Source organism: Canis lupus, chromosome 15 (assembly GCF_048164855.1).
Source record: "Canis lupus baileyi chromosome 15, mCanLup2.hap1, whole genome shotgun sequence".
In the NCBI taxonomy this organism is placed as follows: Eukaryota; Metazoa; Chordata; class Mammalia; order Carnivora; family Canidae; genus Canis; species Canis lupus.
This window is the reverse complement of record NC_132852.1, coordinates 20,458,972-20,472,951: the sequence shown is the minus strand read 5'-3', so window position 1 is coordinate 20,472,951 and position 13,980 is coordinate 20,458,972. Positions and strand designations below refer to the sequence as shown.

The following is a 13,980-nucleotide window of genomic DNA, read 5'->3' as shown; positions in this document are numbered from 1 at the left end:
GGAGCCCAGCATAGGGCTCCATGTTCAGTGCGGAGTCTGCTTGATCTTACCCATTAGTTTTAGCTTTTTTTCCACACTAAAAAGTACTAAAATAGTTTTTCTCTGAGTATTTAAATTTGTTAATCCTCTGTATTGCTCTACTCACAGTTAAAGTTTATCTTTAAAGTTACTTGGTTTACCTTTGAATAGGATTCACTGGCAAAATTTGCTGGCAGAAAACTGAAAGACTGTGGAGAAGATCTTCTTGTAGAGATATCTGAAGTGTTGTTTAATGAATTGGCTTTCTTTAAGCTCATGCAAGATTTGGATAATAATAGTATAACTGTTAAACAGAAGTGCAAAAGGAAAATAGAAGCAGCTGGAGTGATACAGTCTTATGCCAAAGAGGTAAGTGACATTTATTTTGATTTTAGGAGTAGATAATAAGCCTAAAAATACAGTTCTTGATCATTATTAACTAAAATTATACTAGACCTCAGCCAATGTATTTTCTAAGTAATGGCACTTAATCAGATTACATAAATCAGTACATATGCTAGCCACACACTGAATCTCAGATATAACAGCAGTGGCTCAAAGATCAGGAATGCAGACAGGAATTGGTGACAGGAATTATCAGATACCTTACCTTACTGTCATTTAAGTCTTCAGAGAAGAGAGGAAGACTGGGATCTGATCCTTGGCCAGCTGTCTGCAGTAGCTATTTCAACCTCGATAGATCTCAGATCTGCCAGGAATATTTATCACTCTGGCCAACACACATGCTTGTTTACAAGTTAAGGCTTTGGTTGCATATTTCTGTAGCTTCTTTCACCCTGTTAAATTGGTCTTGATATGAAATTGGTCTCCATATGAAATTGGATGGGGTTTTTCTCCTTAACTTGAGGCATCACCAAAAGATTTCTGCCTTAGACCTCTCCCTCCTCTTGACTCTCTAATAATGAGAAGGAAAGCATGTTGAGAACCAAAACACAAGGAGAAAACCCTTCTCCCTGAAACCTAAAAAATAAGGTTCAAGCCATCCATTTCACACTTAATACTTTCACTCCTGACCTAGATAAGTTTCAGATCATTCCAGCTATTGCTAAAAGCTTGAAGAAAATATAAACAGGATAAAACCATAATAAATGATCGGAAAGACTACTTTAAGATAGGCAGTCTCGGATGCCTGGGTGTCTCATTGGTTGAGCGTCTGCCTTTGGCTCAGGTCACGATCCCAGGAGTCCTGGGATTGAGTCCTGCATCGGGTTCCCCACAGGAAGCCTGCTTCTCCTTCTGCCTATGTGTCTGCCTCTCTTTCTGTCCCTAATAAACAAATGAATAAAATCTTTAAAGGAAAAAAAAAATAGGCAGTCCTGTTAGGCCATTTGAGTGGGTGAAGTATGAACTAACGCATGAAAGACAAAGAGTTTATAATGAAAATGAAAGGGAACAACATTCCGGGCAGAGAGAACTATAAGTTCAAAGACACTGAGGCAGAATTGACCAGTTTGGAAAACAGAAAGAAGGCCAGGGCAGCAGGAACACCTCCCATGAGGTGAGAGTGTAGGAGATGAGGTCACCTAGGTAGGTAAGACCAAAAGTATAGGACCTCAGCAACCATGGTAAGGACCTTCTGTTTGATTTTATTCTTAGCATGATGGAAACTCATGGAAAATTTTGAAATTGAGGAGTGATCTCTCATGTGCAGTTCAGAAGATTTGTCTAGTTATCATATTATACTGGAATTGTAGGAGAGAAGAGAGGGAAGCAGAGACCAGTGGTAAGGCTGTTCGACGAGTCCAGGAGGAAATGTGATTAGCTTCCAGTGCACACCAACATTTTGACGATCCAGTCAGTGAGGCATTCTTGTGATTGAGACGTGGATAATACAGTTAGAGCACAGGCTGGTTCCTGGTGTCTGACTTGTGCATTGAAGAGCTATTTACTGAGATTGGGAAAACTGAAGGAGGCTGGGGTTTGGGGAGGAAGTGAAGGTTTTTGTTTTAGAATTACTGAATTAGAGCTGCTCATTATTTAGGGAGATGTCTGGTAGGCAGTTTGGTTAGTTTAAAAGATTTTAATGAAAGAGTTTAATTTGGAAAGAATTCAAGAAAGCATTCAACTCTTTGGATTGTGGTAAAAATGCAGCATTTGTTAAATTACTGAATATCTAAGTTTAATCCTAAGAAAGGTCATCCCTAAATTCTGTTTAATTTGCTTGTAGGCCAAAAGGATTCTTGAAGGAGATCATGGCTCACCTGCTGGAGAAATTGATGATGAAGACAAAGTATGTGGCTAATTAACTTATGTCTAAATATAATGCTTTTGAGACAAAAGATTAAATAACTTTAACAGCTTTTACCCTGTTTGAGAGAAAACTTTATTATCAATTGTCCTTTCTTCTGACGAAACTTAATTTTCTTTTAAAAAAACTTTATATTAGATACTAATTTTTTTGATAAGTTTATATATTTTAAAATATATTTTAAGGAATTCATTACATGTATTTGTGGCTAGGACAAGGATGAAACTGAAACAGTTAAGCCGACTCAGACATCTGAGATATATGATGGTGATGGTCCCAAAAATGTGAGATCAGATGTTTCTGATCAAGAGGAAGATGAAGAAAGTGAAGAATGTCCGGTGTCTATTAGTAAGTGTAAAGATTCCATACCGGGTGTATACGTTAGCCCTTTTTAGGTCACTCATCCAAACAGTTGGGTGGAATGTAATGGATGTAGAATTGTGTGTCCAACAATTCTGAACAGTCTGGCGTGGACTTGACCAAATGACCTGTCCTTTCAGCACCACGCTGTCCAGCTGCTTACTCTTTTGAAGATCTCAGATACCATATGTAAAGGACTTGTGTAATGCAGGAATGCAGTACATGGTAGCTTCTATTAAGATTCAGTGCTGGAAATTTACTAAAATCTCTGTATTAATTAACTTAGACTTGTCCAAAGCTGAAACTCAGGCTTTGACTAATTATGGAAGTGGAGAAGATGAGAATGAGGATGAAGAAATAGAAGAATTTGAAGAGGGACCTGTGGATGTCCAGACGTCACTTCAGGCTAACACTGAAGCTACAGAAGAAACTGAACACGATGATCAGGTATTCCAGACCAACACATCTTCCTCCAGTCTTCTTTAATTACTGAAGGCAGATCTTTTTAAAGATGTCAAAATTTACAGCTTCCTTGTTCTTGTTTTCATGAATAAACAAATTTCATTAATATCCTTATTGAAATCTCAAACACTAGTTTATTTTTGTATTTAGCAATGCTTATATTTATAGCACTTTAATCTTTTTCTTTTTCTTTTTTTTTTTGTGTGTGTGTAACAAATCCTAAAAACTGACATTACTTGGAAGATCTGGAGTTTTCATTTATCTTTATGTATTTCCTACTCATACATGGAAATAGTATATAACAAAATCATTCCCTTTGCTACCTCCACTTCATCATGTCCCACAGGCAGCACTTTGTATGATTTCTTTGGCTATTTGACTCTCTATTTCTGAATAGCATGTGTGTATTTTTATTTATTCACTTATGCACTTGACATTCTCTTTTGACTTCCTATTATAGTAGGTGAAGACTTTTTAGATCATTTATGACTCATTTAATTATATTAATCCTATCCTCATTCAGTTGTATCTTTTGCTTAAATCTACATTTAACCATAGATTTTATCAGACTACGTAAATATTACTGCCAAACTAAGCAAAAGCTTAGTCTTATACAATTTTTTCACCTGAAATTAATAATTGTCTCAATTTTTTATTTGCCTAATTTTCTTTGACACACACCGAAGTCTTTGTTCTGCCCACCAATAGCTGTATAAACTTCTCAGTAGACTTTTCTGCACATACCCTTCCTGCTCCATCCTGGCTTTGGCTCTTCATTAGACTTGCTCACTAGCTAGCAGCCTGGGAATCCCCCTTGTCATTCTTTATTCCATTTGTTTCTGAAATCCAGTCTTCTCCTTTTACCTCATTTTGGTAGAGCAGATCTCTAGTACTTCTCTGAGAAAGAGTGCGTCAAGGATAAATATTCTGAGACTTTAAATGTCTAATAAAATCTTTAAATTCTTCCATGTTAAACCATTATCTTCCCTCAAATTTTTGAGGCATTACTCCTTTGTATTCCAGTTTTCAGTGCCTCTGTTGAGAAGGCTAATACCTTTTTTAGTTCTGATTCTTTGTGTCTTACTTCTTTCCCACATAACCCCATCCCCATCTCCACCCCCGCCCCCAGGAGTTCTGGAGTTTTACAGTGATACACATTGTTGTGCCTCTACTTTCATTCACTCTACTGGGTACTTAGTGGGTCTGTAAGTAATCAATAACCATGTCCTTTATTTTGGTAAATGTTCTTTTTTTTTGTATTTCTTCCCTACCGTTTTTCTTTCATTCCTCTTGGAATTAATACTGTCAGATATTATTAGCCCTCATGGGTTGATTTTCTGATTTTCTCCTCTTCCTTTTATTGTCCCATTGCTTTTTGTTGTTGTTGTTTTACTTTCTGGAAGATTTAATACTTATACAAATGTCATATTTTTAATTTCTAAATATTTTTGTTTTCTGATTACTTTTTTATAGCACCCTGTTAGTTTAGAGAGGCACTATCTTCTCTTACCCATCTGGAGGCTTTCTTCAAATGTCAGTGGTGCCTTCATTGTTTATACTAAAAAGATACACTAGAAAGCCGGTTGAGTTTGCTCTGGGCTTCACTGTCAGGCATTTGGGTAGATAGCTTTTTGACAGAAAATTCCAAATGTTGATAGCTATTGGTCCTTTCTCTGGAGTGGTTTGTTTTTGCAAAGGGTCTTCTATTCTCCTCCTGCCTAGGAGGAGGTCTATATTTATACTTCTTGGTGCCTGTGTTCAGGAGCTAGATGTGGGCATGGTGCTGAAGGTCCCATCACTATTCAAATAGACTTGTGCTGAATCCTTCTGTTTTCAGCATGACATTTTACCCTATCCTTATTTGTGCTTTTTGCACCCCACCCTTAACCCTGGCAACCCCCGAGGTTTGAGGCTTACTAGTTCAACTTATCCAAAATATAATCTCCCATTTTCTGTCAAAGTTGGGGGAGGGAACTTCAGTGTTTGCATTTTCTTTAAACAGCTTTCAAGAACCACCAGCACCACCTTCTTTTCATCCACACTATTCCCCTTCCGTGCATGAGGGGATTCTGATTTTGTTCTCTCCTCCTGCTAAAGGCACTAGGCTTTATCTTTCTCCCCTCAACTCTTCCATTCACTTAACATCTACATATAAATGGATGTCTCTTAGTTTCATTCAAGACAGTCTGATACAAAAATTTAAAAAAAAAAAAGTGAAATCCATAATACTCTAGTTCTCTATTTTGAGGTTAAGGAAAAAGTAAAACCTTTTTACTTAGCCATCTTAAAGTTTCAACTACAGCCGCCTTCTTGAACACTTTCAGAAGATATTTTTAAATTCCCTGTATGAAAGTCTCAGGTTGGACAGACAACCTTACATTCTTAACCATCTCCTATATAATGGCCATATATTTTAGGCCTTGCTATTAAGACATCACTTTTTCCTTCTAGGTACTACAACATGACTTTGAAAAATCAGGAGAAAGCAAAAATGTCCCATCAGAACAAGATCCCACTACTAGTAAAGGCAAGAAATGTAAAGTGTTCAATTTTAAGATTATCTAAAGTGCCCTTAATGTGCTTAAAAGCTAAAAAAAATAAATTCTTAGCTAATGTAAGTTTGAAGGTATTTTTGGACCTGATGTATGTCTTTTTTCTTCTCCTAAATCCTTTGTAGAAAACAGGACTTTTTTCCTTCAAACAGTTGCTCGAGAAAAGCTGATAAATAATTAAACACATAGAAAAAAATCTTACAAGAAAGTATCTTTAGATATAAATGTGGGGGATTTCTTAGAATACCCATTCCTGGGTATTACTCATGAATATCCTGCTTAATTAGAAATTGGGTGGATGTCAAGAGTCTAATTTTTAAAACATCTTCTGTTAAATCTGATCAATAATTTTAGGAATCACTGATAAGGAAAAATTTATAATTGTCTCTTTTTTGGGTCTTAAATGTCTTGATTATTCATTCATACATACTAGTTGGTGTAATTTTAAAATTTAACAGCTGTTGCATTACACTAATGATAAGACTTTCTTTTCATAACAGATGACCAAGATAGTACTCCTGTGAAACCCTGTTACCTCAATATCTTGGAAAATGAGCAGCCTTTGAATAGCGCTGTCCAAAAAGACTCTCTGACTACCATCGATTCATCTAAACAGCCTAACCCTTTGCCTTTACCTTTACCTGAAATCGAAACCTTGGTGCCTACAGTCAAAGAAGTTAAATCTGCTCAAGAAACTCCTGAAAGCTCTCTGGCTGGAAGTCCTGATACTGAATCTCCAGTGTTAGTGAATGACTATGTATGTATCATTTACATTTCATTTCCGTGCATATTTCTTCATTTTCAGGTTAACATTTTCAGTCTGTAAACACAGACTAGGTGTGTTTGTGTTTGTATTTAGGTTTAGAAACTGCTGAAAGATATTTCTTACTCAAACTTACTTTAAACTTGAACAGAAGGGTGATAGTGAATTAGGATGATCATCTCAAAACCTATTCTTCTTTATAAATTTATGACCCAGATCTTGAGTTTTAGGTGGCAACCTTGAGAGAGTTCAAGTTCAGATCTTGAACAGATTTGTGAATCATCATTAATCTCTTACAGAACCCATGCTTGACATCTCAATAGTTTTAGAACATTTCATAAATCTTTGATAAACCTGAAAGTTTACAGTTTGATAGCAGAAGACTCCCTTCTCTATATATGGCAAATGAAAGACATATATGGTAGCAAATCTGTACCTAGGATGTAAGTAGATAAGTTTTACTCTGGACATTTTCATTTCAGTTTAATTTTATAGTAAGTTATTTTTTGGATCTTGAATTATGTTTTATAGACTTGGCGAAAATTGAGGGATTTTTAACAATATACTTTTAGGTCTAAGCAGGAATGTGTGTTTTTTTGTTTGTTTGTTTTTTTTAATTAACATCAGTTTTCTTCCTAAAGATATAGTTTACAATTATGATTTCATAATTTCTCATTAAGGAAGTCTATATAATATTTCAAAAACATTAGTAGAGTAACTTAACTGTTTTGATGGCTTCATCAAACAAAAAATTAGCATTTACAACTCTGAAAGTTACCTCTGTTACAGAGTTGCTCTAGGAGGCAGTCAATTGAAATTAAGTCTGATTATAGAGGGACTTGAATTTGAAATTTAGGCAAGGGACACTCCTGAAGGTTTTTGCACAAGAATAACAAATGGCTGAAGTCATGGTTTTTGAAGATGAATCTGATGACTGTGTAAGATAATGTTGTCAAGAATGCTGTTAGGAGGCTCCCTTACCATAAGAATATCAAGTATAAGCTTAATGAGAGATAGAGATGGGTGAGAAATGTTGTAAGAGGAAAAATCTAAGGTTTCCACTTGAGTAATTGGTAAAATGATACCATTAAAAATCAGAAAGGAGAAGTAGGAAAATAATGAAGTGATCACAGAAATGAGTTATTAGATTCATGCCTCATCTTTCTGAACTTCCATAGAGTTGATACTGAAAGCCTGTAAATGTTTACTTATATTCTGCTGCATACACTCTGATGGGATTCCACAAAATTATCAAAAAACCCGAATTCTTGTTCTGATTGTTTTAGTCCTCAGTGTTACTGTTTCTTCCTCTAACCTTCATAATAAGCTGGCTCTTTGTTTTTTTCAAATGGAGACAGAAATGCTTGACAGCATTCCCCCTAACTGCAAGTGCACGACCTGTCCTGTGCACTCCAGCTTTGCTTTTATTCATAGAGCTGAACACAGAAAAACCAAATAGGATAGAATTACTGATGTAAAAAAAAAAAAAAAAAGAATTACTGCTGTATACTCCTATATAAGAATCCATTTTATCTGTTGACATGGATGATTTTAAAGGCTTAGATCCAGAGATAGAGTAGATTGCCTTTATTAAATATAATTTATCTTACAGGAAGCAGAATCTGGTAACATAAGTCAAAAATCTGATGAAGAAGACTTTGTGAAAGTTGAAGATTTACCACTTAAACTGACAATATACTCAGAGGTATTTTGCTCTCTTTAATTAAACTTGTCTTTATATAACAAATACTACTGGGATGAAAACTGATTTTTCAGGTTTTTTTTTTTTTTCCTTCATTTCAAAGGCAGATCTAAGGAAGAAAATGGTAGAAGAGCAAGAGAAAAACCATTTATCTGGTGAAATACTATGTGAAATGCAGACCGAAGAATTAGCTGGGAATTCTCAGACACTAAAAGAACCTGGTAAGAGTTTCAACCATATCATACTGAAAAATTAACAAACCTTGGTACCATCATTTTGTTTTTTAAATCCACTATTAGTACTTAAGATTTAAGCCAAATACTGGAAGGGAAGCCTAATTCTGTAAAAAGTCTTGGTCCATTGCCTAATTTATAAAATGGTATTATCAGATAATTTTTTTGTTTTTAAAATCTTGAGTTTTAGCAGTGTAAGAGATGCACATTAATTTAAGAAGGAAAGATACAAAAGAATTCATGATAACCTGGCAGTATCCCATTTAACTATTGGTTTTTAGTTCTTCTGGGTGAGATCTTGTATATTTCTGAATTAATATACTTAGAAATTTTCTTAATTTAAAAAATTCAGACATCTCTTCTCTTCCATATGAAAAGTGAGCATTTGGATCTTTATTATTTTTGGTTTTTCTGTTCATGACCTTTATTTTAAATATATTTGTTTTCTAGTTCCATTAGCTTTGGTCATGACTCCGCGGCTACTGCCTTTTCTTTCTGCTTTTTCTGTCCACTCTTACTCATCTTCTTACATTAAGGTTACAAAAACACATTTTTGTAACTAATAGTTAAAAGTTACTTTTTCTGAAGACCATTTGGTGTAAAGATGACTCATTGGAGAGCCAGTTGATAATCCCAGATTTCCTTCTCTATGGATCTAATAGCGCAACCCCTGGGCCACCCAGAGGAGAATGTGTCTTACATCAAAATCAAACGATTTTCAGGGATCCCTGGGTGGCGCAGCGATTTGGTGCCTGCCTTTGGCCTAGGGCGCGATCCTGGAGACCCGGGATCGAATCCCACATCGGGCTCCCTGCATGGAGCCTGCTTCTCCCTCTGCCTATGTCTCTGCCTCTCTCTCTCTCTCTCTGTGACTATCATAAATAAATGAATGAATGAATGAATGAATGAATGAATGAGAAAAAGAAATACTTAAAAAAAAAATCAAACGATTTTCTTTTTGTTACTCTATCAATACATTAATCAAATTATATAAGATTTTGGGATCCCTGGGTGGTTCAGCGTTTGGCGCTTGCCTTTGGCCCAGGGCTTGATCGTGGACACCTGGGATCGAGTCCCGCATTGGGCTCCCTGCATGGAACCTTGCTTCTGCCTCTGCCTATGTCTCTGCCTCTCTCTCTGTGTGTCTCTCATGAATAAATAATCTTTAAAAAAATCATACAAGAGTTTTTTTTTTTTTCCCCCTAGAAATGAGGTGTGAAGAGAAGCATAGACTAAATTTCAAACTTTCAATTAATTTCCCAGTATTGAGCCCAGTTCTCCTTGTTAGAATCTCACCTGCTGCCCCCTAATGGGTCCAGGCTGAGCCCCACCCCCTTCATCTTGTCTCCATCTGCTTTGAACATTCCAGGGATTTGTCATCTGGCCGGCTTTCCCTCCCAGCCACTCTTGTTGGTTGATATTTAGTCAGTTTTATATAGTTTTCTTTTCTGGTGGGTAGTTTTCTTAAGAAGTATCTGCTCAGTATGCAATCTTCAAATGGAAACCGTCACCTATTTTTTTTTTTAAAGTATGCTTTGAATTTTTTTATTATTATTTATTTATGATAGTCATACAGAGAGAGAGAGAGAGGCAGAGGGAGAAGCAGGCTCCATGCACCGGGAGCCTGACGTGGGATTCGATCCCGGGTCTCCAGGATCGCGCCCTGGGCCAAAGGCAGGCGCCAAACCGCTGCACCACCCAGGGATCCCCCGTCACCTATTTTTAAACTAAATTAGTATCTCCTTTATAATAACTTTATGCTAAAAGTTTTAATGAAAGAGAACAGTATTAAATTCTAGTAAGTAAGGTGTTAATTCAGTAACTTAAAGCGCATTATTCTGTTTTTCAGAAACAGTGGGAGCCCAAAGCGTATGAGAGGTCTTCAGAAGCTCATCTAACTCGCTTTACATAGTCAATGCATATATGAACTTGGCACTAAATAAACATCTGTTTTGATCTGTATAAAGATGTAAATTAGTTTGACACTGCATTCTTGATAGGTGTGCTAATTTCTGCCCGTGGCAGTTTAAAACATCAGAAACTGAATTCTGGACAGATTCCAGCCTTGATACACTCTGGGGTTTTCTTCTTTCTTTCCTTTTTTTAAAAATTTTTCTGTCGATTTTTTTTTCCCCTTCCTTTGTGATGTTTGGTATCGTTAAATTTAAGATGTAGTTTTAAATAAAGTTTGGACTTCTCTGTAAAGTACTTTTTTTGGAAATTATGTTGAATTCTATACAGTAAGTCACCCTTCTATATGATTCGGATATTCAGAGAAGAGCAAGAGTTAGAGAAATACAGAATTTAGTAAGACCAGCCATTAGACCAGGCTTCCAAATAGTGTCAGTGTTGCTGCTGCTGGGTCTAGACACCTGCATGTCTTATTCTTGTGCAAGAACAGGCAAGTTATAAAGGTATCCAGGACATTGGTGAAGTTATAGCATATAAATATTCTGTTCAAATTGGATGTTTAGAACACGTGTCCTTATCAGATAAGTATTTTCCAGAATTCAGTTCCTATCTATGTTGCCACGGTCTTTAAAAAAAAAAAAAAAAAAAAGTTATATAATTAGGGAGTATTTCTGCACAAACAAGTAACACTGTGATAAATTTTACATGAAGAACCAAACCCTCTCAAGTAGGGATTTACAGAACTAAGTTTTATGTACCAGAATGTTAAGGCTCTATATGTCTTCAGACAAGCTTGCCTTTTGAGATGGTAATTTTAAGACCAAAGCATAGCAGTTGATTATGTGTGTGGTGAGAGAGAAGCAGATTTGCAAATGAAGTACTAAGCAATGAATATGTATGGAATTTCTTCATCACCAAGTAACTCAGTTTTTCAAAAGTGAATTATCTTTAGATTTGCAAACTTGCAATATACCCAACTAAGGCTTCACAGCCAGTTAACAATTCAGTCATATAGGTTTTTTGTTGAATAAAATATGAAGAATTAGTTTCAGTTAGTGGTCTTTAAAATTTATTAACAATTTACTGAAATACCCAAAGAATTTGGTTGGTATTCCTTCAAAATTTTTATTTGCTGTATACTTCAGTGTAAAATTATAATGCCCAGTCAGGGAGTGTTAAATGACGATTTCCCTTTAAGGACATTTACTATATTGCTAATTATGTGAAGTATAGCTCTCCCAACATTAATTTAAAAACCTATTCAGATAACCATTCAGAATCAGGAATTCTTACCCAGTTTGACTCCTGGGAAGCTGAAACAAATTAGATTATATGTATACTTAAGTTTCTATACATGTATGTTTTCTAGACTCTGAACAAAAAGGGGAGAATTTCATGTTGACATTCAAACCAAGCCTTACGCATATTATGGCTGTGTCTCTCTACCTGCAGATTAAAGTGCGATCCAGTGGAAGACCAATCCTATCGGAGTTATTTTCCTAGCACCTGTGACTTGTGTTACAGTTGCTGTCATCTTCTCTTTTTTATTTTAGAAGATAATTCAGTTTTAAAATCTCTGGGGCTGAAGATCAGATAACTTGTTTGACCCTTTCCTTAGTAACTGTTGCTCAAAGTTTAGGCAATAAATATTCCTATTCGTTAATGTTTAGGTTGAAAATCTGGTTATAGATAAAAGAGGAAGAAAAGGTGAAAATGAGAGAACCTTATGCAGGTTGAGAGAATGCTTAAAATAGCTCACCAGACTGTGCAGGTACTCTTTGTATTTTGTAACATTCACTTTGCATAGCTGCTTTTTCACTGTTAATAAATGTATATCCTCCATACAACCATGAATTTGCATTTTCATTTAAACTGACATAATCATTTATGCCTTAGAATTTATTCCAGAATTATTTATGGCTTGACAATTTTAAATGTAAGAAAAAAAGAACCAAACAAACAAAAAATCTAAGACATGAAAAATAGAGACCCAACATCTAGTCAGGGAGGACTTACCAATTTAAGAGCATTTTTCTTACAGTAGGAACAATAAATAATATAAATATTAGAAATAACATATAATTACACTATAATAATATAGAAATAATAGAATTACTCTGTAATTATTTCCTAACTATATCTCTTTCATATACTATGTAGAAAACATTCTCATATTACTCAAAAGTTAGACTGGCATGTTTCTTGTTTATTGCCCAGTTTTACTTAATATAAAGAGTTTATTCTTTACCTGTAAGAAACAATGAGCTCTGGATGTCACATGTTTCACTGTGCAAATACAGCTGCCCAGTTGCCTTGTCTGGAAGAGTGATCATTTCTTGTTCTTGCCATATAATTCTAATTGCTACTTTAATGTTGGTTGTCTTTATACATCTGGTTCCTTCCTCAGAATCATTGGTGTCTCTGCTTGGCTCATTTTCCATTAAGGAACAGAGAAGGGAATCCTGTGCCTTTAAATAACTTTGATTAATGTAGAGTTTTAATTATCAGTTCATCTGCCCAGACTCATAATGTTTGGGCCAGCTATTTACAGAAAGTTATGGATTTGAATATTTTGAAAACAAATTGCATTATAGAGCTTGAGTTCAAGTTGTCTCTTACAAACCTCATTAATATACTAACAGTCCCTAACTTAATGATGGTTGGAATTAGAATTTTTCAACTTGATGATGGTGTGAAAGTAGTACAGGCATACGTTGAAGATATTACAGGTTTGGTGCTAGACTACTGCAGTAAAGTGAGTCAAATATTTTTGGTTTCATAAAAGGGTATATAAAAGTTTATACTGTAGACTATTGACTGTGCAATGGCTCTATGACTGAAAAAACAATGTGTTTTACTGCTAAAAAATGCTGTCATCTGAGCTTTTAGCAAGTTATAATCATTTTGCTGGTGGAAGGTCTTGCCTGGATATTGGTGGCTGCTGACTGATAAAGATTGGTGGTTGCTGAAGGCTGGGTTGGCCATGGCAATTTCTTAAAAAACAATGAAGTCTGCCCATATCAAATGATTTCCTTTCTTTTTCGCATACTGATGTGTTGGATAGCATTTTACCCACAGAACTACCTCCAAAATTAGAGTCAGTCCTCTCACCCTGCTGCTCCTTAAGTTTATGTAATATTCTCCATCTTTTCCTGTCATTTCAACAATCTTCATAGCATCTTCCCCAGTAGATTCCATCTAAAGAAACCACTTTCTCTGCTCATCCATAAGAAGCAACTCCTCAGCCATTCAAGTTTTATGAGATTGCAGCAGTTCATACACACCTGTATCTACCCAACATGGGGCTTGAACTTACAACCCCAAGATCAAGAATTGTATGCTCTACTGAGCCAGGCACCCACCCCCCACTTCAGGCTCCACTCCTAATTCTATTTCTATTATTTCCACGACATCTGTAGTTACTTCCTCCACTGAAGTCTTGAAGCCCCTTAAAGTCATCCTTGAGTGTTAGAATCAGCATCTTTCACACTCTTGTTAACACTGATATTTTGACCTCTTCCATGAATCACAATTGATTATGGCATCTAGAATGGTGAATTCCTTCCAGAAGGTTTAATTTACATTGCCCAGATCCATTTGAGTAATCACTGTCTAGGACAGTTAGAGCCTTACAAATGTATTTCTTAAATAATAGGACTTGAAAGAACTACTCCTTGATTCATGTGCTGCAGAATATGGATGTTGTGTTA

At 35.7% G+C, this 13,980-nt stretch overlaps 1 protein-coding gene across 50 annotated transcripts in view; it reads left to right on the top strand.

The window, feature by feature from the left end:
* PCM1 (pericentriolar material 1) overlaps positions 1 to 12,117 on the top strand; it is an 80,468-nt gene extending 68,351 nt beyond the window's left edge. For 44 of the 50 annotated variants that reach the window (XM_072776147.1, XM_072776124.1, XM_072776119.1 and 41 more), the window contains 9 exons: positions 190 to 387; positions 2,207 to 2,269; positions 2,500 to 2,635; positions 2,934 to 3,094; positions 5,561 to 5,645; positions 6,162 to 6,418; positions 8,037 to 8,129; positions 8,230 to 8,347; positions 10,209 to 12,117. In XM_072776147.1, coding sequence (XP_072632248.1) covers positions 190 to 387; positions 2,207 to 2,269; positions 2,500 to 2,635; positions 2,934 to 3,094; positions 5,561 to 5,645; positions 6,162 to 6,418; positions 8,037 to 8,129; positions 8,230 to 8,347; positions 10,209 to 10,234 — 1,137 coding nt within the window. In that variant the 3' untranslated portion in view covers positions 10,235 to 12,117. The remainder of the gene's footprint in view (positions 1 to 189; positions 388 to 2,206; positions 2,270 to 2,499; positions 2,636 to 2,933; positions 3,095 to 5,560; positions 5,646 to 6,161; positions 6,419 to 8,036; positions 8,130 to 8,229; positions 8,348 to 10,208) is intronic. The other 6 variants (XM_072776157.1, XM_072776156.1, XM_072776155.1 and 3 more) reach the window with 2 other exon arrangements.
* Positions 12,118 to 13,980: the final 1,863 nt, after the last annotated feature.